This window comes from Hippocampus bargibanti, linkage group LG07, assembly GCF_051943395.1.
Source record: "Hippocampus bargibanti isolate YZ-2025 linkage group LG07, ASM5194339v1, whole genome shotgun sequence".
Lineage (NCBI taxonomy): Eukaryota > Metazoa > Chordata > Actinopteri > Syngnathiformes > Syngnathidae > Hippocampus > Hippocampus bargibanti.
The window spans coordinates 14,582,604-14,608,788 of NC_142740.1; the positions used below are offsets into that span (position 1 = coordinate 14,582,604).

Sequence of the window (26,185 nt, forward strand, 5' to 3'; positions counted from 1 at the left end):
CTGTCTGGCTGACGGGTCGCGTTGGCATGCTAGCCTCCTAAGGAGAGTGGCACCACCGACCCGCTCGAACGACAGGGCTGTTGCAGATACGGGCATCTCAGGCAAAAACTACTGACGTCCTGTCACACATCTGAGAACACCGGTGGGACGCCTCGAAGAGCGTGGTGAACCAGCCGTGCCCGTGGGGCCAGAGCCGCGGCCAGCTCACGTTCGCCTTTGCCTTCGGTATTTGGACAATTAAATCACCGATGTTGAATCTTCAGACCCTAGCCAGTGTTTAGCCTATCGCGTGGCAGAATAACCCACACGGCTAAGCAGGGAAACCGGCAGTCTACCCGGTTTCCCGCAGGTAGACTAAGATGGTGGCACAATAAACACGTTGACAAAGCAACTCTTCCCCTCTCAGTCCTCCGGACACAACAATAATGTACTCAAAAACATGCCAGCGACTTTTAGAAAACGACTAGCAATACTAGCGCTAGCATAATGAGACACTAAAATTAGTAAAACAACAACAGCGCCAAATGAAAAGACACTAACGACACAAGGTAGCAAACAACAGTCAAATGAGAAGATGCTAACTACGCAAGGTACTCCAAAACATGCCAGCTACTTTTAGAAAATGGCTAGCAATACTCGCGCTAGCATCATGAGACAAATACAAAGCAAACCGGTGAAATGTACTGACCTGGAGTATTAATTAGTGCGTGAAGGGTGTAATGTCTATTTTACTGTCCACATCCCTTTTGGAATTGAAAAAAATATTTAAAAATTATTTTCCTTTTGTAAAAAAAAACATTTTTAGATGGATTTGTTTGTTGAGCAGAACATCATGTCAGTACAGTATGTTTCGCTCCTTACAAGACTGGAATAATTCAATTTAACATCAACAAGCGCCCAGGAGTCTAATATGAGAGGCCAGAGAGGAAAACAGTCCACATGAGCTTGATTTTTGTCGTTTTTTTCCAGCATGGCCACTTTATTTTTTTTTTCTTTTCCATGATTTAAAAACAAGAAAGGAAGAAAAAAACTGCAATGTAACATGTGCTAAAGAGATGGACAAATAAAAATAAGAATGAAGAACCAAATCTTTATTTCATTGCCCAAATGCCGCACAATTTTATCTCCATAACTGCGGTTGATTTGGTACAAAAAGCCCCGCTCGAAAATTGGTCACAATTAGTGTCTCATTAGTTTCAGGTTCCATCAATCACTTTTTTCAGTCTGTATTTAAGTCCCCGGCCCTACCCCCTCGTCCGTGTTAAAGGTTCGCCCCTTTGTTGCCATGGCAACCCACGCCGGCTAGTTACCTGCAGTCGTCAGCTCCTATCGAGCCGTCACAGTCCCAGATGCTTCAGTGATCTCTCACTACATGCTTCTTTTTCAGGTTTTTGTGCAACACTTTTGTAAAATTTCATCGTGCTCACACTCTGTGCTCAAATCATCTGATCAGAGTGGTTGCAATGTATGTCGAAGCCAAAATCAACACTCATGGATTAACAGGAATTGCTGGCACGTACTAGTTCTGTAAAAAACTTCATAGTATTCTTCGCATTTTGGTTGGGCTAACAAAACAGAAGCATTCTCGCATCAATGATGTCAATCTATCAATGTTTCTTTGGGGAGTATCAAGGGTCCTCCGATTGACAGGCGATCGACCCAAAATCAGCTGGGATAGGCTCCATCTTACCCAGGACGGATCAGGATAAGCCTCACGGCCATGATCAGGTGAAAGAAAATTGGACAGGGATGCTGTGAAGAGGCCTAGGGCAGCATCAAAGAATCCACAGGAACGGTTAGCAAGTGTTTTTGGTGGTGAAAAAATATCGCCTTTATGTGCCCTGTGATTGGCAGGCAACTGTTCCTGAGTGAATTTCAAATGCAATCCTAAACTGTGTTGAGAACCTGGATCGCTGGAAGTGGTCACAGTGTTGCGGGGTAAACGCCGGAAGGAGAAAATAAAACACTTTAGTTCAATTATACTGGCTGGCAATTTAAACAGTAATACTGAACCTCCCGCTAGCGCACCCGCACACACTTATTTCATTCCTTCACTCAGCAGACACTGATCCCCGGTTGCCATAGCGATCCCAAAGCCAATAACAGCCACGAACCTTTCCTCGGTGTTGCCAAGAAAGCCAGGGATACAAATTGCCCCAATCAAATTTTCCCTCTGGTGTATTAGCTTTTCATTTCGTCAGCGCCACATCTCAGATGGCCGCTCGACCAACCTCGCCAGATGACAAAATTACAAATCAATCTGCAAGCTGGGAAAAGAGAAGCCAAATGAACAACAGGGCCTCTTGAACAAACAAACAAACAAACAAACAAACAAAAAAAAAGTACTTTTTTGGTACAGTGATACCTCGGTTTACAAACCCCTTGGCTTACGAACTTTTCGGTTTACGAACGTTCGCTGACGAAGCATCTTGGATAAGAAGCGAAACGTCCGACACCTTCAAAGAAGTAGAGATGACGGCTGAAGAAACCTTTTCATTGATGGACCACTCCTGTATGACTGAGAGCTTACACAGACGTTTCTATGACAAGTTTAAATTTTCAGAACTTTAATGTTCGTAAACTGAAAAGTTCTTAAACCTAAGGGTTCGTAAACCGAGGTATCACTGTATTAGTTCAAGTACAATACATAGCACATTTATTATACATAAAATAAGGTGTATTTTGTGTAGTTTTAAGGCATATTTAGTAGAAAATTATGTTTTATGGGGACCTGGGAACGGATTATTCTCATTTTTAATGGTTTCTTATGGGAAATAAATGTTCGGCAGTCAAACTTTTCGCCTTACACACACTTTGTGGGAACCAATTAAGTTCGTAAGTTGAGGTCTCACTCTACCAGAAAAGATTGTTAATCTTCCGATTCTAAAAAAATGCGACTCGAGTGCCCCGTTATTGCGTCTTTAATTCCGTATTGTGACTTCCAACAACGACCCAAAAAAGCTGAAGCAACACATCCGCTTCAGGTTTCTGATTGTTTTTATTTATCAAACTGCTCACATTTTCTTTTTGCTACATGACAACGGTTACACCAATCACTTGTCAAACAGAATTTCACTTAAAAAATACATCACATGTATGGCATAAACCCAACATTGGCGGGAAACGACACACACGCCACTGCGTTCTGCCTGCTTCACACACTCGACTTTGGGGCCATTTGTACGCAAGACAGTCACATGAACAGTTTATAATGTGTATATAGAGCAGAGGAATTCTATTAACGTTTGATGTCTTTATTATTCTTATTATTGTTTTTCATCAATCCAAAACACTTTGGGATGCCGTCGCATGCGAGTGAGGCCGAGATGTGACACTGGACATCTGCAGGCCGGTCTATCACTAGCACATCTTGCAAAAAAAAGTTTACACAACTTTATTGTTGAAAAAAAAAAAGAAAAAACATGCAAACATTATCTGACCTCATGCACATCTCACACACACTCATAGATGCACATGGTGACAAACCTGGTTAAGGAGACTGCGAAGTAGACTACTGGCAGAAGCAATACCAAATGATGTGCAGGAATTGCTGGCAAGTACTGTATTTGTTACGGCGCGGGTGTGACAACAACCTCACCTGTAGACTTCACATTTGTGCAATGGGGTAAGACAAAAGTAAGTCAAGCTCGTCAGTTTATGTTCGTCAAAGTGTCATTTTTCTATATGTGCTCAAAGATTGGCAAACGACCAATCCAGTGTATACACTACCTCTCTGCTAAAGTCATTTTGTACAAATACCACAATGTCATCCATGCTACGTTGGTGAGAGAAATTTTGTCAATTAGGGTGTGAAAAAGTCTACAATAAACCAAATGCAGGAAATGCTGGCAAGTAACGAGTCTAAGTGACAACAATTTCCGATGAATTTTTCAAACCTACACTATGGAGAAGGTTGAAAAAATTGGAAGTCTTTTGTTTTGTTACACATTAAGCAAACTGATCTGCCGTTTCAATAGAGGGAATGGGAAATCGGCCAAAATCATTGGTCAAAATCCAAAGTGTGCTCACCAAAATTTTCCAGGCTTGATGTTGCTAGAGGTGTACTTAATGAGGTGTCTGGTTCAGTCTCTAAGGTTTTAGGGTTTCATGCAATATTTTGAGCACACATTCAAGGCTCTGTCTTAGGAACTATCCTGTTCTGACTATACTTACTTCCTCTGGGTCAACTGATAAGGCAGTTTGAAAACGTTTCCTATGATCGGTACGCTGATGATATCCAACTTTGCTGCTCCTTTAAAAGACCTCCGAGTTCCATAAATTGACCTCCTTAAACAATTGCCTGACTGCTGTCAAGCACTGGTTACACACTAACTACCTTCAGCTCAACTCTGATAAGACGGAAACATTAATAATCGCTCCTGATGACTGCATCACCCACATCAAGGAGCACATTGGTGTTCTGTGCTCGTCTGTTGTTTTTGATTCAGCAATGTCCATGAATCTAAATGCAAAGTTTGCGGCAAAACAACAGTTTCTTCAATGTGAGGAACATTTCAAAAATTTGGTCATTTTTTTAAAAAACATTTAAATACTTTTTTATTTAAACAGGTGTTTGATTAACTGTTGTTCTATGCCTGCATAATTTTCCACTTGAACGTTTTTGTGTATTGTTTTTATTATGACTGTTTTAAATTTTGTGAAGCATTTTGTGGTTTTACCTCTGAAAAGTGCTAAAAAGTGTAGATAAAGCTTACTTTATCCATGCCATGCAACACACTGTTGGTCTATTTTTAATTTATTTTTTGCTTGTTTGTTTCCCTCCTCTGGGATCAAAGCATCATTTGCACATTAGGACGTCAAAGCAGTGGCGGGGGTGGGTGGCGAGGTGGGACTCACAAAAGCACCTTTGTGCACGGATGCACGCGGCTTGTGGCCAAGGCGTCACATTACAATCATAATCACAGCATGCCACACATCTGGTGACACGAATGGTGAAGGAGTAGTGGTGGTGGGGGGGGGGGGGGGGGGGTTATAAATCCATATTTTGGTTATTCATATTTGGTTGTTTTTTTGCATCTCCACCAATGATTACCAACCACCAATTTTACATTCTTGGTCATAGATTTATTGACATTAAAAATAATGATGTTTTCCTTCATTTATCCATGCCAGCTATGGACATTAATGCCTTGAGATTAGAGTTGAATTTATCGCCCAGCCAGACTTTCATCACAAATCATCTTTTCCCCATTGTAAGAAAACAAAGTGGCAATAATCCAGTCTGGACAACAACAGTAATAGTTTTTGGAATGACTTATTAAAATCATGAAATAGCACTCACTCTCCTATCATTTTTGATCTTTCAATTCAAAATGTCAAGCTGCTCTTTCTGGTAAGCCCAACTTGGCCACTGGGCAGCAGTACGCAACAGTCCAACAGACTCATCTCTATTGAGTCAACAGTGACTCAATATGATACAATAATAATTGTGGTGTTTTGGCAGAGGATAAAGAATATATACCCGTCTTGCTTCACCATTTGTGTGCAGCAAAATGCAGTGATGAGAAACTGGCCATATTTGGCGTACTTGATTGCTTTCAAAAAAATATTCAAAATTAATGGTTTTAAGTTGCAATGACAGTGTCTACCACTAGATGGCAGACATAGACGAATAGCAGCTCCAACCCAAGAAGCAAGGAGCAAATTAGTTTGAGAAAATAGTCTCTTTCAGCACAAATTGGAAGCAGATATGGTTATTAAAGTTAAACGCTAACATTGCTGCCTCGTTTGGTTCAAGATGCCATCAGCCATTTTATGTCTCTGCAAAAACTTCTCTCAAAAATCACACCAACAATAGTAATTGGGGACATTGACTGATTTAATACACCAGTGTCAAAGTCAAGGCCTGGGGGCCGAATCTGGCACGCCACATCATTTTATTCGGCCTGAGAAAGCAAATTAAGCATGTCAAATGCCCTGATGCTTGCTCAAGTCTTCTTTTCCTTTTGGCTTTTCCCTTCAGGGTTCACCACAGCGAATCAGTGTATTCCATCTAATTCTCTTTTCTCACACTAGCTACCTTCATGTCCTCTTTGACAACAGCCATAAACCTCCTCTTTGGTCTTCCTCTCGATCTCCTGCCTGGTAGTTCAAGGCTCAGCGTCCTTCTCCCAATATAGTTGCTCTCGCTCCTCTGGACATGTCCAAACCATCTCAGTCTGGCCTCTCTGACTTTCTTAAGTGTCCCTCTAATGTACTCATTCCTGATCCTATCCAACCTGGTCACTCCGAAAGAAAACCTCAACATCCTCATCTCTGCTACCTTGAGCTCTGATTTCTGACATCTGTCCTTCAGCGTTCCTCATGTGGAGTCCAAACCTGCCCATCACCTCCTCATCATCTTTGTTTCCTGCGCCAACATGTCCATTGAAGTCACCACCAATTACAACCCTCTCACTTCTAGGGATGTTCTGCATGCTAAAGTCCCAACCAACATTTGAAATTGTCCGATGTAAACCACAATAACAGTCGATATTTTTTACTTCAAATTTGAAAACTAGTTATTCATTAATTTGTTGAACGATCTATATGTAACTTGTGGAGGGCATTAAATATTCTCACGGCTTTCTCACAATTCATCACTATCTCTGCGAGGAAACCGTAACGACAATGTGGCCCGCAGCAAAAAAATGACTGACAACCTTGATTTAATTACATTTGGAATAATCTCAATACTGAATTGAGATGTGAGAAAAACTGAGGTTCTTCATGGAAACCTTAAATTTCTAAGTCAAGGTAGCACTGTACCGTGTTCTTCCACTGTGGGTTTTCTGTCTGTCCGATTTTATTTCTGTGGAACATATCTATTATGACTTTGGTTTATAGTGATCTTTTGATGCATTTTGGGCTCAACATTGTCCTTCTGATTGTGTCTCTGGACCTTGAACGATTGAGAACTTCTGGTTCACAAAAGGATTGCCCATTGCAGTCTTCGAATGAAGCATACGGCGTACGGTGGAAACGTGTCCTTACATACGACACAAAGTGGTGGAGCAGTGCAAAGAACTTGTAAAAAGGTCTGTTGGTGGCCTCCCTTTCCGGTTATCTAGACCCCCGAGAGGAGCTTACTCAGCAGGACCTCCCGCTCCCCCAGCAGAGTGTTCCGTTTGAGACTGGTGCCTTTGTTGACCACCTTGAACTTGAGCGACAGGTTCTTGACCTGTAGCGGACCGACGGCGTCGAAGAAGAAGTCCTCGTTGAAGACGGGGTTACGACTGTTTTTGATGATGTTGCTGCGTTGCTTCTGCATCTTGCCAGGGTTCAGGTAGACGGACACGCAGCAGTTGATGCTCTTGATGTCAAAGTGTTTGTCGTAGAGGCTCTCAGCGGCCAGCACTCGCACGCGTAGGCGGGAGGTACCGGCGTCGTAGTGGGCGCTGATGCGGACGCTGCCGCCCTTGTGCAGGTTGACCGTGTGCTCCCGTTGAGAACCGAGCTCCGGGGGGGGCGCACTGGCGCAGTGGAAGGATGGGATGTGCAGCCGCCGCTGGATGCTGGGACTGGGTTCGGCCGAGCTGCATTCGTCGGTGGAGAGGGAGCTGTGGCGGGCAAAGGATCGCTTGGCCTTCACCACCTTGGCTTGAGTCTCATGCGTGAAGATCTTGAGGAGCGAGGCGGAGCGGGACAGCAGCGGCGAACTGAAGGGAGACGACTCGGCCGAGGAGCAGGTGTCGCTCTCGCCGCCGCTGAAATAGCGGTACGGGTTCATGTGGCCGGCGTTGCAGTCGGCCGGGTTCAGGTGGTTGCCGCCTCCGTCGCCTTTGGTCTTTCTTTGGGTGTTGGGGGAGGTCAGGGGACTGGTGATGTCGCAGTGGAAGAGGGACTCCTTGCGACGGGTGTGGGGGCTTTCCTTCAAGGTGGTGAAGCCGTAAGAGGTTTGGGTTTTGGGGACGTAAGGGAGGGACATGGCGGTTTGGGACTGGGGGTCGGCGTTGGTGTCGCCGGCAATGATGTCGTCGGCGCTCTCGATCTGAATGATGTGCCGGTTGGCCGCTTTCAGCAGGTTCTTGGTGTCTCCCGCCAGCTTGGCCACCAGACGGGGGCTTTTGGGGGTACTGATTTTCCTCCCGCCACCGATGGTTTGCTCCGACGTCGACGGCTGCAACCCCACCTTGGGTTTGGCCGCCTCGGCTTCTGGAGGACAGCTGACCAATTTGGGCGGGATGAAGAAATCCGGGATTTTGTCGGGCGTGAGAACGTTGCTGTAGGGCGGCGCCGCACCTTTCTTGTCGACGTTCTCCCCGTGACGCAGTACACCCGTCTCCACCGAGCCGCGGATCTTATCCAAAACCCACATGGTGCCCCCCGCCACCCGCCCCTTTGGATGATGCGCCGCGTGGGCGTGAGGGCGGCCGTGCAGTCAGGTGGAACTGCAGCTAATAACGCAAAAGGAGAAGCGAAGGGGTGTCAATCAGGAGCCCGTCGAGAGCGCACAGGCAAAAATCACACCGCCTTTGTTATGTCGTTATTAGCTTGCGGCACTTTAAGCGCAACAAATCACATTTCCAAGTGCAAGATGACCAGAATGGTGAAAAGAAACAGGAATGTGTAATCGGATGATTTTTACTCCCTTGTTACTTACGCCTATGTTCAGGATCAAGTCTAGTTTAATCCTTGGAATTGACTTCACTGAGGTGATGACATTGACAAAGAAGGAATGAGAAAGGAAATGTTAAGTGTGCGATTTATGGGGCTTATAAAATGTGGATTGTGAATCAAGTAGCATTGACTACTGTGACGCAACAAATTGCGAGCAAAATATTTCCCTTAAAGATTTGTTTTCATCATGAGCTAATTTAACACTTTTGTTAGTCAGATTACAGGTCAATCTAAGGTCCTCTCAGTATACCGAGTAGAAGATGAGTCAAGCAAATTATTATTTTTTTTGCTTTTTTTGCCATTTCATTAAATTCTGACAACTAATGTATACAGTATAACCAGCAGTTAAAATGTCATCTATGTTCCTTTTTTCAGTCTATCTTGTCCATAGTTCCAAAAGTATTTGGACCACTACCTGCTTAAAAAAATATTCGCCATGGAGTACTTGTTGAATGGTAGTAAGAAAAAAAGTCCATTGCATTCGGGTACATTTCAGCATCTGCACTTGTAGACTTAAACGTAGAAGTTGAATCAGCGCTTGTACTTTAACCAGTATATTAGGTAAGTGCACCAGACTATTAATATTGGAGAAGAAGTGTACTTCTAACGAGTCCTATATCATTTGGCACATTTAGTCGACACTGGGGGATTTAATTGCACTGAATACATGCAAAATCAATTCCAGCTAGATTTGCACACTGCAGTAAGAGTCAATAAAAGAGTTTCGGTCCAAAAGGCTTGCCTTGAAAAAGATCATAATGATTAGTTTTAATTGACGATCGAAGAACCAGTCTTCTGTTTTACTATTTGTAAAACTTAACAAGTTCATCATGCTGCGTATTTTTAAGAATTGTAATTGAAAAAAAAGATGGATTCGATCTATTACATTTAAAAATATTTAAAGTTTATAATCGTGCATGGGGGATTTCTTTTTTTTACTATTTCTCTATCTTTGATATCGAAAATTTAACATTGTTAATGAGAATGAGTTTTGGGTTTGGATGTCATGAGCTACTGCAGGTGTTCTGGTCTGATCTTCCCGTCCGCGAAAAGACAAACCACTCGACAGATTCGTGAGGGAAAAAAAGTCAAACATCGATGAAACATGAGCTACTGCGTCACAATTGAGGGTGTATAGATGTATGTACTCACACTGTTGGAGGAGGATAATTCTTTTCGCTCCGGAACGTCTTGCGGCCAAAAGTGTTCACTTTTTTTAGTCGTGTGAGAAACGACGAATACTTTTCACGGTGCGATGCAGAACGTCGGGTGGTAAGTTTATATATACACATGACAGTCGAAGTGACCAATCAGCTCGAGCTGTGTGATACGCGCGCGCACACACACGCGTGCACAAACACACACTCATACACGTACACGCTTGTATGCATGTCAAGTATTTGTTTACTGCGTATAACACATTAACAACGTTGGTGATTACATCAGTAATGATGCACGCATTTGAATTGAAATGGTAAATAACAACAACGAATTGTTATCCTATCCTAAGTCTTTCTGAGGACACAAACATTCTATTTCATTTTCGCACAACACAAAATTCTGCAAAATGTATTTCAGTATATTATGTTATGTTGAAAACCTTATCAATATTGTATGAGGGCAATTTCAGTGGTGAGGTCCAGAAACATAAAAATACATAATTGAACAACCAAACAAATAAACAGGCAAATAAATTAAAAAGCCAAATAAAGACATAAAAAACAAATAGACAAATAAATAAACAAACAAACAACAAAGAGGGTACAGAAAGTGCTTAAGAATGAATGACTCTCTGTGTCTTTACGTTGTCATGTTATTTGTTATGTAGTTATTTTTGTTCTTTTGACTTCAAGACGGTGCCGCGAGAGCGGCTGCCTTTCCAGCAGCTCCTGTATTTTATTTTCCTACTTTCATTCCTTTCATAACTTTGCTGCGGTGAAATGTAAATTTCTCCACTGCGAGACTAATAAAGGCAAATCCAATCCAATACATACATACACATATATGTACATACACACACACATATATATATACATACATATACATACATACATACATACATACATACATACACCACTTTTTTGTTTCCTAACTGACATCAGAAAAACATCATATCATCTAAAATACCCAAAACACGCAGGATGATATTTTTAGTCAAATGCAAAACACCAATAAAAATGACTTAAAGTGTCTAAAAACTACTTCAAATTGAACACGGAAGTGGCCAGTTTCAGAAGGTCCCGCCCCCTTGTTCGTGGTGTCACGCCAAGACATCTTGCCTTGCCCGAGAATCAAAAAAATGGCTTCAGATTCGGAGAAGATGCTTTCTTGTTACTCATCCAGTTATGAATATGATTCAAATAGTTCTGAAGAGGAAAGCATACATGTTTGCAATCGATTAAAGGAGTCCTTCCATATCAATTCGAGCCGTCAATGACAGCATGTAGTGTCCCAAAAAATGCAGAAGATGGCGACAAAGCTCCGTGGAAATGGGCTGATTTGTCTCCGGGGAATTTTTGTCAGCGAATATCAAATAGTTATCTTGGTGCGACACACGATTCACCATCGCGTTATTTATGTGTTTTCGTTCTAATTTCGCCATCAACACGGATCAACACGAAGTTTTCAGACCAAACAAAGTACCCAAAATGAATTGTGTGTCACTTTCTCGGTCAGGGGTGTTCCTTCCGTGAGGTGATATCAGGAATCGTCACCAACTCAAAAACAAGACTTCCGTAATATTCAGTGAGAGTCTTAAAACGTAAAACACAGCTATACGCGGTGGAATCTTTGTAACATACGCTCAGTAGAAGTCATTTGAAGCGATTTTACAAATTATGGACACAACTTGTCCGGAGACGTCGTTGTCCTTTAACTCAAAACAACATAAAAACAAATAAAAAAATCATGTGACACAACACAAAAGACAGACACTCATTAAATCTGAAACACTTTCTGCACCCTTTTTGTTGTATGAAGCAGTTCTTGAGGAAAGAAAACGTCCTTTTCACCAGTGGTCATGGTGAAATGTGCACATCTGCTACAAGCTAAATTTTGAAAGCAAACACCAAGATGTAGCCTCCATTGACGAAATGAGATTGTCTCACAGCTCCTGTCCCACGTAAATCCGCTTCAATTCCAAGCCGCGACAGTTCCACATACGCATCGGCGCACTGCGCTGACGCTCCTTTCTCCTCATCGTGAGGTCCTCAAACCATGCATCCATCCAACCGCAGACTGTCCAACAGCACCGACCTTTCTATTGAACAAAGCGAGGCTGTGAAAATGCTGCCCATTTCAGGCGCAAAATAGCACAATCACCCCAGAGCTGTCCAGTGATGACAGTCAGGTGGCACCGACATTTCTCCCAATCAAAAACGGTGCTGGCATATTCGTGCTGCCGTTAAAGCGCTTCCGCTCAGCAGTCAATTTTGTAGGTTGCATTCAGAAAACTATTACATTTCTTTTGTAACTAGAGGCAATACAGTTGTTTATGAACAACTATAAAGGCCTAAGAGGAGGTTTATGGATGTTGTCAAATAGGACATGAAGGTAGCTGGTGTGAGAGAAGAGGGTTAGATGGAGGACACATATTCGCTGCGGCGAACCCAGAAGGCAAAAGCCGAAAGGAAAAGAAGGAGGCAATATTTTCCTGTCAAGACGTTTGGCAGCTTGAAAATTTTGCATGATTGTACAGATTCCAATGTATTCATCGTATGCTTGTTGTTCCTCTCAAGCTAGTTGGCGCACTTGCTGTACAGGAGGCATCGAGCACCTATTGCTGCAAGACAACTGGGAGAGGCTCCAGCACGCCTGTGACCCTCGTGAGGATAAACGGATTCGAAAATGGATGGATGGGGGGATGAATGGATGGCCATACATTTTATCATCAGAATATGTAAAAAAAAAAAACGAAATGAAATTGAAAGAGGGAAAGCAAAGCTGTGGGTCACGTCTCATAACTGTATCAATGAGATGAATTGATTGTAAACTCCAAACAGAATAATAAACATATTGTGAAATGAATATCAAGCATCATATGAGTATATGATTGAAATAAGCACACCAGCACCCGATGTGTAATTTCAATTTGAGCAACTTTTTTCTCATCCTTACCAGCCTCTCTCCAGCTTCTCCCCTTTGGCGTGTCAGGTTTAAAGTGCTGTTTCCCTGGAGACTTTGCTATGGCAACACTTACACCTGCCATGGACAAAAAAAGGTGGTGGTGGTGGTGAAGGGGGCAGAACTCTTGACTTCGGCAGGGTATGTTTTGTTCGGTGTCACCTGTGGAATTGCAAAAGGCCGGTTAATCAATTGTGTAACAACTGACGACATGTTTGGAAAGGTCTCAGGCTACCACTCGCTGGCTCTGTTGTTGAAGTCCCAGCAATCAAACCGGCAGGACACACGGTCCAAGATTACTTACTTTGATCATACTTTTTTTGAGGATGTTGAGACAGGATTTTTTTTGTCATCATCATTTTGAGTACTTGCCGCATTTGAAATGATCCAGAGATCTCAATCAAGATCTCAATTGCGGTTGACTTTAGCTCTCTTTATTTCTGTCTTCTCTGTCATCATCAACCGTGATAAAAAGATAAACCTGAAAAACCTACTCTGATGAGTTGCTAGGTTGGCCTTCGGAACGTTTTAATCCGGTAAGGTACCGAATGGTGGCAGATAAGAGTCGCCATGACTCAGATGTTCCACAACTGGAAGCTCCTGGGTGAGAGGAACAAACCGGGTCATCTGGGTCACAGCATAGCAACCAAAGAAAGAATAAAGGAGGTTGGACATGAATGTCTGGAATGGAGACATCACCACGGCAACACTAGTACAGCATAAGCAGCGGGCTGGTTGGAACCCGGGTCGACGCGGAAATGAACGACAGCAATGGCAGTAAGAGCCAGGCTATATTGTAAATGGATTCTGCCATGTGTCTTTCATTCCATGAGAAACCACTTTTGCCCCATAACGTTTATGTCAAACCTTGGACTTTTCATCTATGGTCGCAACCACTTCCGTTCTGCTTTACTTGGCAAGTGAAACAAGTACTATGTACACTGAAGCTTTGTTGTAAAATGTATTTTTCTTAAACCTCGTCGAGTATAAACAATGATTGCAATGGGGCCATATGGTGGCCAAACAACATGGTTGAACTTACTTTGTCGGGGAAATTGAGCTGTTTTTCTAAGTCCTTAGTTTGAATTTAAAAACAAACTGTTTTTTTTTTCATCCAAAAAAAAACAAATTATTCGAAAAAAACTAACTTAGAATTTCAAAAAAAGTCAATCTTACAAGATTTTTGCTTCAAAAAGAATCATGACATCATCTAGCTAGCGCACTCAATAGATAGCCGTCCATCTACCCATCTATCAATCTATCTCAGGTGAGCTGGGACGGACGGGATAAGTGGTGTTTGAAATGAATGGAATCACACTAAACGTATGACAATGTGCTTCTTTTGCGTCCCGGGGACGGGATGAGTGGTGTCACAACCATGTGCTTCTTTTGCGTCCCGATTTAGGGTGAATGAAAAATAAACATCATATAACAAATGAAAACCTTTACAATACACTGTATGTGCAAACTACAGATTTTTTTAAAGTAGTTCACAATGCCTAAACAATGGTTTGGAGCTGCTGGGTATGAATTTGATCAAATAATAAGGAAAAGGGAAAAAATGCCAACCTGCCGGTCCAGGGTTTTTCCAATATCGGATTAGCAAAACGACGAGCTGATGCTGCCCCCTTGCGGAGGTCATGCACTTTCACAGCTCGGTATGTGGCAAAGGTACCTGATGATGGCAGTCTTTAATCGAGACATTTCCACCAATTACGATTTAACATTTTATGTTTCAGAAATTCTTATATATAACAATATTTTTTTTAAACTATTTTAAAATGTTGAGACATTTTAAGGCCAAAATGACGAACGCAAGTGTCAGAGGGTTGTGATTGGTCAAATTACATAAGGGCAAAAACATTGATATTTTAGGGCTCAAAAACTGGATCCAAGAGATCAACCCTGAAAAACAAACGTGTCTTACCATTCTGCTAACAGATCTCTTTTAGTACACAAACTACAGTATAAGAAAACATAAACCAAATAATCATCAAAACTATCTGCGCGAATATCCAGGTAGATTGTAAACACTGTAAGTTTGAAAGTGAGCCACAATTTTGTCTTGTTCCCCTCCACCTAGAGTTGTTTCAGTTTACATTGAATAAAATGTGCAGTATTGGGGCTACTTGAATAAACACATTAAATATGCGCCGGTGTTTAAAAAAAATCACGTTTGTGGTGTCGGTGATGAATGGCATGCCATAGTCACAGAAAAACGAGTCAACGCCAAACCGGAAAAAAAATTGCACTGATATAGCCAGTGACGTGCAGTCAGGGGAGGCAGGTGAGGCTGTGACTCACCTGTCATCATGGAAATATCAAATGACAAAATAAATTAAACAGTTATATTTATTTAGTGATTTGTACTTTGGTATTCTGTTCCATTTAACTTCACCATTTTTGGATGTTTTTTTTTCAAAATTGCTGAATTTTCACATTTACCGTTCAAATACTCAGTAGAGACGAGCGGTGAGGCACCAGCTGGCTGAGCCTCACCATGGATTGCGCAATGACTATGCTAACTGTGCTGGGTTGCTCTGCAGTGAGACCGCATTGCTGTCCCTCTGGATATCACTATTAAAGTGTTCAAAAGCTTTTAGTGTATGAACTAATTTTCTACAGTTTATAATGTACAGTCACTGTACAGTATATAATGTACAGTGACTGTACATTATAAACACTGTACTACAGTGTTTATTTTATTTTTATCAAAACTGCGTGTATCGGTGAGGCACACAGTTCTCCTGCCTCATGGCAGGGGGCGCTCGCTGGTGATTACAGATTCTTCTTGCAACTACTCGGCTGCAGAATAATAGAATTAGTGACAGCAAGCTACAGTAAACAGTTAGCAAGTTAAGTGCAACCATCCAGTCATTTTTTCGTGTTGCTTGGCCTATTTTCAGAATGGTGGATTACATATCTAAATTGAAAGAATTTTCTAAACTTGACTTTCAATCGAAATATAATAATTAAAGGAAGACCAACACCGGACTGTATAACTCACAGAGGTGTGTCTGAAGTGACAGGAACAATCTGTAAACAGACATGAAAAATTATAATCTATATCATGGCACACAAATCATCAGCACAGAAAATTGGTAGTTTAATAACATGACTGATTAGGGGTGAGAATGTGCGGAATTACTCATTAGCTTACCAAAAAATGCATACCTGCAATGTAGATGGCGATATTTCATTGATATACGATGCAACCCCGTTCTTTGATCGAAGCATTACAGAAGCGTTGTCGGCTGCAAAACACTCAATTTTTCCCACGTGGACTTTCACGTCGCCGATTCCTTGATGCCCGATGAAAAAAATAGTGCCGACATACAATGCAGTTCGCGAAATTTTCACCTTTTCTTGACTGGAGTATAATTCCAGGAAACGCTTGGGCGTGTTCCTCATGAAATGACTGTTTTCTTTTACTTTTCACTTTTTGTTCATTGTTCTCCAGCAGATGCCATTACACGACAATGGTAAGACCGATGCTAACTCTTGATTCTCAATTCCAGAATTGAGCAGTCACTCTGGATTCAATGAAAGAGTCGCACCTCGCGCATGCGCGTTTAATCTAAAACGGCGATTGGGTACCTTTTTGACTAACAGCCATAAAAGTAAAATAGTATTTAGAAATGTTTTTCGGTGAGAGCCACACACACGCACAAAATGGCACGTACACGATTTCAACAAAATGTCAGAATGTGTTATTTAAAATAACTCTGTGATAATACTCACCATTAATATGGTTTTCCGTTCCTCATGATTGGTAAAAAAAAAATCCAGCCAAATGATCAGAATGAAAGTCAATTTGCCGGATCCATACGCGAAATTACTGCTAGCTAGCCTGCACACTGCTCATTAGCTTGCACGCTTGCTTTCTGCTCCCTCGCAGAAGTATATCAATGCTAACGTTAGCATGGGCTTGTCAAAGTGCCACTGACATTCCACTGTTTCATTGATGGCATTGTTTCATTGCCAATTAGAACCACGGTAGAACTTGTTCTCTTTAAAAAGACGAATCCTTCGGTCCATTAAACCTGAAGTGTACGCTACTCAGCTTTTTTTAAAAGGGGCGTTTAACTGTTTCAACTTCAACTGCACCCAGGTCAGTATCATCCAATCAAAAATGTTCTTTGAACATCAGCAGCCACCTTAGGTCAGTATCATCCAATTAAAATTGCGCTTTCCGCCAACTGCCGGACAAACAGGAGACAGCGAAAAAGCGACAATATGTATGTGTATTTAGTTTTATCGGCGAGCCAGATCCAATCATCAAGAGCCATATATGGCCATAAGTTCCCGACCCGATCTAAAGGAATTAGCACATTTGATTGACAAGCACCTTTCAAAATACCCAAGGACACTTTACAATTAAAACAATAAACACCAGAACAATAAAACCATACATAAAATGAAAAATAATAACAAACTATTTAACTAAATTGTGAATGCAATAAAGGAAGCCAACAGCTGGCAATGTGCCGATTACCTGTTCTCGTGTTTTGAATGAACGTTGAGTACTGTATTTACTATTTTGAAGATTTTTTTAATTCATTGTTTATATTGGAAACCGTAAATCCAGGGACGCATCAACCTAAACAAAGGAAAGACGACCTCAAAAATCTAATTCATCTTCCGTGAGGTTGTCATGCGAGTTATAGCGAATGTCCTCGAAGTTGTCCGCTATGCCTTCGTCGGCAGAATTATAATCAAAGTCGTCATCGTCATCGTAAAGCAGGTTAGAGCCGTCGTCCGTAGGCGGCACTTTGGTGCGAATGCAGTATTCCTCCAGTGTGACGGGAACCTTGACGCCATCCAGGTCCGCTTCGCTTTTGGTGGCCTGTACCTGCTTCCTGTGAAAGCAAAGCGGGAAGCAAGCCGATCTTGAGCGCTTTTGCCAATTTTTGGACAGTCATTTGAATTAAATTCAACCTCGAGTGCGATATTCACTGCATGCGCTAACATTACCGCACAGGACAGAAAGAGGCCATGTGAGGGAGGTTGCACATTTTTAAACCCAACGTCTTTCCAAATGTACTCATGAAAACATACTTTGGACGTAAACGAAATCTTATGTTAATATCTTTTTTTCTACATTTTTGTCAGCATTCATCGCCTAAAAGGATGATGAATGCTGACGAACCCCTTGGCTTACGAACTTTTCGGTTTCCGAACGTTACATTTATGAAAATTTTACCTTGGCATACAAACTATTTTTCAGGATACACACGGAGCGCCACAACAAGTGATGTGTCGTTGGCGAACAAGCCCGTTCTAACAAGAAAATGGCAGCCGACTGTTTTTGTCCTCTATTCCCCGCCCCCAGTCTTCGGTTAAAGCCACGCGATTGGTCAAGAACGCAGCAGTAAGGGGCGGGGTGTTACAGACAGAGAGAAAGTGAGGCCGTTCTAAAAAAAATGGGAGCCAAATTTTTTTTGGTCCTCTATTCCCCGCCCCCAGTCTTCGGTTAAAGCCACGTGATTGGTCAAGAACGCAGCAGTGAGGGGCCGGGGTAAACATTAAAGAGACGACAGAAGAGTGAAATTTGGACTTGTTTCAACTTTTATAGTTCAAAAGCAGAGTGTAGACTGCAAGGTTAAAATATCCCATCAATCAGGCTCCACAAATAACCCGCACAAGCCATCTGTACACTTGATGCAAAAAGCTATCAACCCAGCTATACAGAACACAATTGATGAGGAACAAGGTAAAATTATCGCAGAGAAAGGGATCATTCCTCACGATGGTGAAAGAAGGCTACGTTCCTCATCAAATGTTTAATGCTGATGAAACCGGACACTCCATTCCATCAAGCCATCAACGGCCATCACAAAGGTAAATAAAACCACTTTATTATACAGTAAAGTTTATTTCTTTAATTATAATACAATAGCACATTTATTATACATACAATAAGGTATATTTTGTGTAGTTTTAAGGCTTAGAAAATTAGAAAGTAGAAAAATATGTTTTATGGGGACTGGGGAACACATTATTCTCATTTTAATGGTTTCCTATGGGAAATTAATTTTTGGGAAACAGTTTTCGCCTTACACACTGTCTGGGAAACAATTAAGTTCGTAAGCCAAGGTGTCACTAGATATATATATTTTTTAAATGGGGGTACCTGATGACCTCAACGTACTCCTGGTCCTCACCCTTACTTTCCCTCCACCTGCGGTACATGACGGAGGCATCCACGTTGGCGGGGGAGAAGGTGTTGGGCTCGTTGAGCAGGGAAATGACGCTCAGCAGAATGGTCCTGAAAGGAGAGGAAAAAAATAAATCAAAAGCCAAGGATGAAGGTGAGACAAAATGCACCTAAGGGGGAAGAACGACTCGAAGGGGAGGGTCTTGATGGAAAAAAAGACCTCAAGCCCTTATGGCACTGATGTCAAAGTGAAGGCCCAGGGGCCAAATCTGGTCCGCCACATTACTTTATTTTTACCGCGAAAGCAAATCAAACTTGTAAAATTCCATGGTGCTTGCTACCAAACCAAAATTTTAAATTGTCCCATGTAAAGCACATTTACAGTTATTATTTTTGACTTCAAACTTGAAAACTAATTATTTATTAATTTGTTGTGCGCTCTATAATATGTGGAAGGGATTAAACTTTGTAATGGCTTGCAATGTGCTACAATGTGGCCCCGAGCAAAAAATGTTTGCTCAACAGGCAGATGAGATTATTAAATTTCCAAATAAATCTGATCAAACCCAGAACTGTTCACCTTTGATGACAAGATCGCTGTTGGCTAACGAGCTAGCCTGTAAAAAGATATTGGCAATGTTAAACCTGCCAAAAACTATGACCTACAAGGTTTTAAGCGGAATTTGGGGGTACCCTCAAAGTGAGAATTTGAAATACTATATGACCATATTTCGATCACCCGGATACATTTGGCTGAGATTAACCCCCTTTCCCGGATAAAAAGCAAATAACCGGAAAGCCACGAGGAAATGAAACACAAATGGTGCAGTTTCTCATGCTTTTTTTAATCGATGCTGTCAGCTCTGTCACCTTTGTTTCATTAATTGGCTAATTATGTAAGGACGTCAATCTATTGCTCATACTCCAACACCGGACGAGCAAGCATTACACGTTACCTGACATTCTGCGTGGGGTTCCACCGCTCCGAAGGCAGCTCGCCGCTATGTGGATCGTCCACCGGCGGGTGAAGGATCGAAATACACACTTCGCCGTTCTGTCCGATGGCAGGTGGAGAAGACAAAACGCTCAGGTGCCATCTGAGTGGATGGACGTGACTCAGATCGATAAAGCTACCTCATAAATATTGGGATGCCACATTTTGGTGAGGAAGCGGAAGGATGGCGGCGAGTAGGGGTAGTCCACTGGGAACTTGAGCAGAGCCTGTGGTGAATTAAAGCAGGTGTTAGGACAGGAAATGAAACAAATAAATACTTCAATATAGCTCTGGTGCTGAAAATGGAAAAATGCCGGCGACAAGGAAATGAGTGGGTAGACAACAAAGCGTGTGTTGTTGCGAGTGGATTTTCAAAAACAGTCCTTGTGGGGACAGGACATTCCAACGCTAATACTTGCACTGCTGTCCTCATAATTTACCCCTTGTTCATTAAATGAAAACCTGTCCTGGGAAGCCTACGTGTGTGGGACTACTTCCAGATTTGGTACGCTTGGCTGAGCATCGCTACAATTCCCTTGGTGGGCGTGGGCGTGGAGCTCGCAGTGGAAGCCTCGCTGAGGGATTTTAGAAGAAATAATGAGGCCCTCGTTACACTCGATAACTGACAGAAAGCAAAGGAATTGAAAAGCGTACAAGGTGTTCATTGGTCAGAGATGGGGGGAGGTAAGAAGGGCTGAAAGCTAATGACCCCCGCATAAGACGCAAAGGTTGAAACATCAAACTCGTGGCCAGGAAATAGCAAAGACCAGGTGGTGTCAAATCCAGGTCCAGAAAGTCGAGGAAACTAGCAGTTTGGCGCTTCCAACCACCCGCCAGGTCGACAAGCTAACTCTCAAGAGCTCATTATGTCTTGTGAAAATCCAGGGGGCCCCAGATAGCCAGTCTGTCCCCACTATGGTTCCGATAATGTCACGGTTACCGTAAAGGGGGGAGGGGGATAAACTCTTGGTCATATGTATCAACTGCAGGTTACATTCCATGATTGCAAATAGTTATTTTTGTTCACCACTGATGAAAGCAACTCCAGTCAAATCTAAGTTTTTGACCATTATCTGTTCCAGAAACCTATTCAAAAACCAATTTGAACAAAAAACTGAAACATTTCCCATTATGATCAATGTAATCAATGTTAGCTTTTTTTATCGTGATTGAACAAAAATGCCTGCTCACAATGGAACGCTACAAAAGGATAATTCGTCGGTCACAATGAGACGCGACACAAGGAAAGACGTACTGTGATACCTTGGTTTACGAACCCTTGGCTAACAAACTTTTCGGTTTAAGAACGTTAAATTTATGAAAATTTAACCTTGGCATACAAACTATTTTTCGAGATACACACGGAACTGCCACAATGAGTGATGTGTCGTTCACGAACGAGTCCGTTCTCCTAAAAGAAAATGGCAGCCGGCTTGTTTTGGTCCTCTAACCCCCGCCCGCAGTAGCCGGTTAAAGCCACGTGATTGGTCAAGAATGTGGCAGGAAGAGTGAGGCCATTCTCCAAAAAAGAAAATGGCTGCCGACATTTTTTTGTCCTCTATTCCCCGACCCCAGTCTTCGGTTAAAGCCACGCGATTAGTCAAGAACGCAGCAGTGAGGGGAGGTGGTTTAAACATTAAAAAGACAGGCAGACGACAGAGAAAGAGTAACAAAATGGATAGAAAACAGTGAAACTTGGACTTGTTTCAACTTCGATAGTCCAAAGGCAGAGTGTAGACTGCAAGGTTAAAATTCCCATCAATCAGGCTCCACAAATAACCCGCACTAGCCATCAATTCAATTTGAAATGAAAAGACAAGGGAACCAGCTATTAATGATGTGTGTCTGCTTGCATCTGTTGCTGTTGCAATATCACAACTTCCAAGATGTACAACCCAGTTCCTTGAGACACTTTATGCAAAAAGCTATCCATTCCATCAAGCCATCAACAACCATCACAAAGGTAAATAAAAAGACTTTATTACATAGTACAGTTTATTTCTTTAATTATAATACCATAGCACATTTATTATACATAAAATAAGGTATATTTTGTGTCATTTTAAGGCTTAGAAAATTAGAAAGTAGAAAATGATGTTTTATGGGCACCTGGGAACGGATTATTCTAATTTTAATGGTTTCCTATGGGAAATTATTTTTTGTGATACACACTTTTCGCCTTACACACTCTGTGTGGAAACCAATTAAGTTCGTAAGCCAAGGTATCACTGTATAAGAGGAGTGGGGTCGAGTGGTGCATTCAGGTGCGTTCATTTTAGTCGAGAACTGATTTTGATCAAGGAATTTATGGTCGAAAAGCTAATTGGTCGAGAACGGAGACGTTCGAAAACCAAGGTTTGACTGTATTATTTTTTTTGCCCCCTATGTACTGTGACGCAGTTACTGTTTGGACTGTTTTTAGTAAGTAATTGCTCAAAAACATCCATCAAGCAGCTCATGTATTTTGTTTTTCTACTTTCATTCCTTTCATCACTTTGCTGCTGTGAAATGTAAATTTCTCCACTGTGAGATTTATAAAGGCATATCCAATCCAATCCAATCCAATCCAATCCAAAGTATCAAAGCAGTTGTGAAAAATTGGATGATTGCGTTTAATTTTGACCTGTCGGTTGGATTTGTTCACTAAGAGTCAGTTAATACGAGTAAAGCCCGTGGGAACAAAAAACCCGGGCGGAAGGACCAGCAGGACAATGACTGACATGCTGACCCGCCTGTCAAGGAAGTTGGACAATTTTTGACTCGAGTGCGTTGGGAGAGGCCAAATTAACACTTCCCAAGCGACATCAATTTGAGTGACACCAAAACAAAACCGACTGAGTCAGACTGACAGGCTTTTGCACCACGCACCGCCTTACAGGCGCACCGATCGTGTTCTGTTGTTTCCCTTCAAGAGAAGAATTGGGCAAACAGGTTGGGTGGAAACCTGGACCAATGTGAGTCATAGTCACATGGTGATTTCACAGCCAGCCAGCGCATTACCAGAGATGCGGTGAAATCCATATACCTTTCCACATGATCACACGTCATTCCACAATTCTATCTTCTTGTTTTTTTCAGTCAGCACATACTTTGTCCTCAAAGTTAGTTATTACTTTTTTGTCATTATATCTGTACCTTTTCTGATCAGATACCTCACAAGGGTCGCGTTTGGGCCGGTGTGAGGTTATGTAGTGAATAAAACCTGTCTCAACAGAGATAATATATAGTGTGCTAATTTCCTGAATAATCATGTGAATTTTTTTCAGGAGGTGAGGACGAATTAACAGCACTTGTATTTACTTCAATTGGATAAGATGATTTGAGACACGGCAGGCAACTGGCGAGCACATCGGCCTCACAGTGCAGACATGAAAGCTCGATTCCGGCTCCGATCTCCCTTTGTCAATATTACATGATCTAAAAGTGCCCGTGTGGGTTGTCTCTGGGTATTCCGGTTTCCTCCCCCATTACAAAAACATACATGGCAGTTTAGCGGGACACTAAAGTGTCTGTTGGTGTGAGTGTGGATGGTTGATCGTCTATATCCATCCATCCATTTACCGTACCGCTTATTCCTCATTAGGGTCGCGGGGGGGTGCTGAAGCCTATCTCAGCTGTCTTCGGGCACAAGGCGGGGGACACCCTGAATTGGTTGCCAGCCAATCGCAGGGCACACAAAGACAAACAGTCACTCTCACACCTAGGGACAATTTGGAGTGGTCAATCTGCCTGCCATGCATGTTTTTGGAGTGTGGAAGGAAACCGGAAGACCCGGAGAAAACTCACGCGGGTCCGGGGAGAACATGCAAACTCCACACAGGGAGGCCGCACCGGGACGCGAACCGCGACCTCTGCACTGTGCTCATCACTCGACTACCGGGCCACCCTGATTGTCTATATGTGCCCTTCAATTGCCTGGTAGCCAATCAAGGGTGTACCCCGCCGAGTGCCTGAGGACAACTGGAATCAGCTTCTGCGCATCCCGTGACCCTTATGCTAAGATCAGAAGGTGGATTGATAGATTTGAGACACGCAGTCAACAGGACAAATTATGCACGTATTTTGAACTTTGACGTATTTTAATACCCCATGTGACATTTTATCTGTATTTTTCCCCAGTGTTTTTTTTCTTCAATGGTGTAATATATCATCAATATAAAAGGGCCGAAACGGGGCATATATCGCGCGCCTATCGCAAGGAGCATTGGTCACTGTCAAAGACGTACGCGTTTGCACTTTAAAAGACAGGAAAGAAAAAAAATAGTATGAAAGATGGCAAAAGAACAAAAGGTAGCTGTAGTGCTAGCCACTCACCTTAAAATAACCGCCCTCGTAGTGCGTGTTCGGTGGACCAAATATCGCCACTTCCCAGTTGTACATGTCCGACTCGTTGACCAGAGTGATTTTGAAGCCTTCCACAGGTTCGTCCTGGAGACTTTTCATCTCCAGCATGAGTGCTTTCTGGCAACTGGCCACAGGAGTTCCATGCTGAGCCATATTCCAAACAAACAAAACCACTTGGACAAGTCGTGTCAAGCCGCCACAGCGAAACGACAAAACAATTGCCGACAACCAAACCAACCCCCCCCAAAATTGAAGACGGGTTCTCGTACAAGAAAATTGTTTCAAGTTCGCGTTCCAGTGCTAGGAGGTGTGGAATCGTAGCGGCTTTATTGGAGAAAAGCCGTCTTGTGTTTTGTCTAAGGAGATCCAACAAATACCACGTTCCCAAACCAGCCACTCAATAAATTATATAGTAGCCCACACTTCCGCCCCGAGGTTTTAGATGTAAAATCTTGATGGAAGGATGTCGGAAACATGAAACCAAGTTACAAAAGTGGTAATCGTGTGCTGTTTCGTGCGTAAAAGAGCTCCGATTTGGCGTTGCGCCTTTGAAAACAAACACTCGTCACGGCGTACGCCCAAACGAAGGTCGACTCATAACGCGGTATAAAACGTGCTCAAGTGCCACATTACATTTTTTTAACGCTCTTTCGAACTGTCGTGTTGTTTTCCAATGAAATTGAATCTGAAGAAGGTAGGTTGGACTATTTATAAATGAATATAGTGTCCTCAAAAGTTTTGAAAGGCGCTTGTAGATTAAATGTATTATTATTATTACTTATATGTCCGTGCTTATTTCTCTTATTTTGAAGGTCTGGAAGGAACATATCCAAATTCAGTTGTGCTAAAGCAGTTCGCAGTCGCACAATCTTATTTTCCTTTCGACTCTTCCCTTCAAGGGGTCGTCTCCACAGCGAATCAGTGTCCTCCATCTTCAGAGGTTTGATTCGCAAGTTTGTTTTGGCAAAGCTTTCACGTCGGATGCCCTACCTGACAGAACCCTCTGTATTTACCCGGGCTTGGGACCGGCACAAGAGGACACTGGCTTATGTCCCCTTGTGGCTACAGAACGAGCAACGCTACGAACTTAATAAAAATGAAGATGCTCAGTAAAATGCTGCACTGCGGTCAACCAGGCTCCACTTGCAAAATCGAAGTCAAGTTAGCCGCCACTTCGATTGACTACACAGTGCATTACGGTAATCTGCGGCCTGCGAGCATGCGAGCGAGCGGCGCGCACCACCTTCAAAATAAAAGCATCACAACGAGTGCATGCCCGGCAGTGGTTCGGATCTAAATAAACAAAAATATGGAAGACAAGCGGTTTCTTGGCTGTCGGGTAAGGATCACATTAACTTAAGAAGAATAACTCTCAGAAAGGTGCCAAAGCGCGCTCAAGCGGAGACAGAAAAACATAATAATAATGATTCGCTGTGGCGACCCCTTGAAGGGAAAAGCCGAAAGGAAAAGAAGATAGTTGAGTGCATGCGAACGGTACGTAACCTCGAATACTTTCATAACCTTGTTAGACTTGACTTTTCATGTGGACAAGCCGTTGGATATAAAAATATGAAACATTGACTGGAATCTCATAGACAATTATAAATTAATTTAGTTGAAATGTTTCAATTACCAATTCATTGTATTTCATTTGTGGATATCTAAACAAGGGGCCAGTTAACTGGAAATGACAATAATAAACAGAAAAATAACCAACCATAAAAACGGAGAATTACAGTATAGTACAATTTACTACACATCCATATTTACCATGAGTTATGTACATTGCCTTTTTCATCCATCCATCTTCTGCCGCTTATCCGGGGTCGGGTCGCGGGGGCAGCAGCCTCAGTAGGGAAGCCCAGACTTCCCTCTCCCCAGCCACTTCTAGCTCGTCCTGGCGGATCCCGAGGCGTTCCCATGCCAGCTGGGAGACATAGTCTCTCCAG

The 26,185-nt window shown here is 42.4% G+C and overlaps 2 protein-coding genes across 2 annotated transcripts; both read right to left on the bottom strand.

The window, feature by feature from the left end:
- Positions 1-4,709: 4,709 nt before the first annotated feature.
- Positions 4,710-9,905, bottom strand: LOC148895487 (C2 calcium-dependent domain-containing protein 4C). The gene is made up of 2 exons (XM_089000662.1): positions 9,772-9,905; positions 4,710-8,396 (listed from the first exon to the last, which is right to left on the bottom strand). The coding sequence occupies exon 2, from the start codon at positions 8,315-8,317 to the stop codon at positions 7,067-7,069; it is 1,251 nt and encodes a 416-aa protein (XP_088856788.1). The 5' UTR covers positions 8,318-8,396; positions 9,772-9,905; the 3' UTR covers positions 4,710-7,066.
- A 7,062-nt stretch (positions 9,906-16,967) lies between these two features.
- LOC148895488 (ubiquitin-conjugating enzyme E2 R2-like) lies at positions 16,968-24,655 on the bottom strand. Its single transcript, XM_089000142.1, has 5 exons — positions 24,207-24,655; positions 20,033-20,119; positions 19,855-19,952; positions 18,875-19,009; positions 16,968-17,600 (listed from the first exon to the last, which is right to left on the bottom strand). The coding sequence occupies exons 1-5, from the start codon at positions 24,387-24,389 to the stop codon at positions 17,363-17,365; spliced, it is 741 nt and encodes a 246-aa protein (XP_088856268.1). The 5' UTR covers positions 24,390-24,655; the 3' UTR covers positions 16,968-17,362.
- Between the last annotated feature and the right edge of the window lie 1,530 nt (positions 24,656-26,185).

Bases quoted from the DNA above. Each gene is read 5' to 3' on its own strand.
- LOC148895487 (XM_089000662.1), bottom strand. From the start codon at position 8,317: ATGTGGGTTTTGGATAAGATCCGCGGCTCGGTGGAGACGGGTGTACTG.
- LOC148895488 (XM_089000142.1), bottom strand. From the start codon at position 24,389: ATGGCTCAGCATGGAACTCCTGTGGCCAGTTGCCAGAAAGCACTCATG. The intron at 19,953-20,032 runs GTAGCTTTATCG...GCCATCGGACAG, and splicing joins GGCATCCCAATATTTATGAG to AACGGCGAAGTGTGTATTTC. The intron at 19,010-19,854 runs GTAACGTGTAAT...CTCTCCTTTCAG, and splicing joins AACCCCACGCAGAATGTCAG to GACCATTCTGCTGAGCGTCA.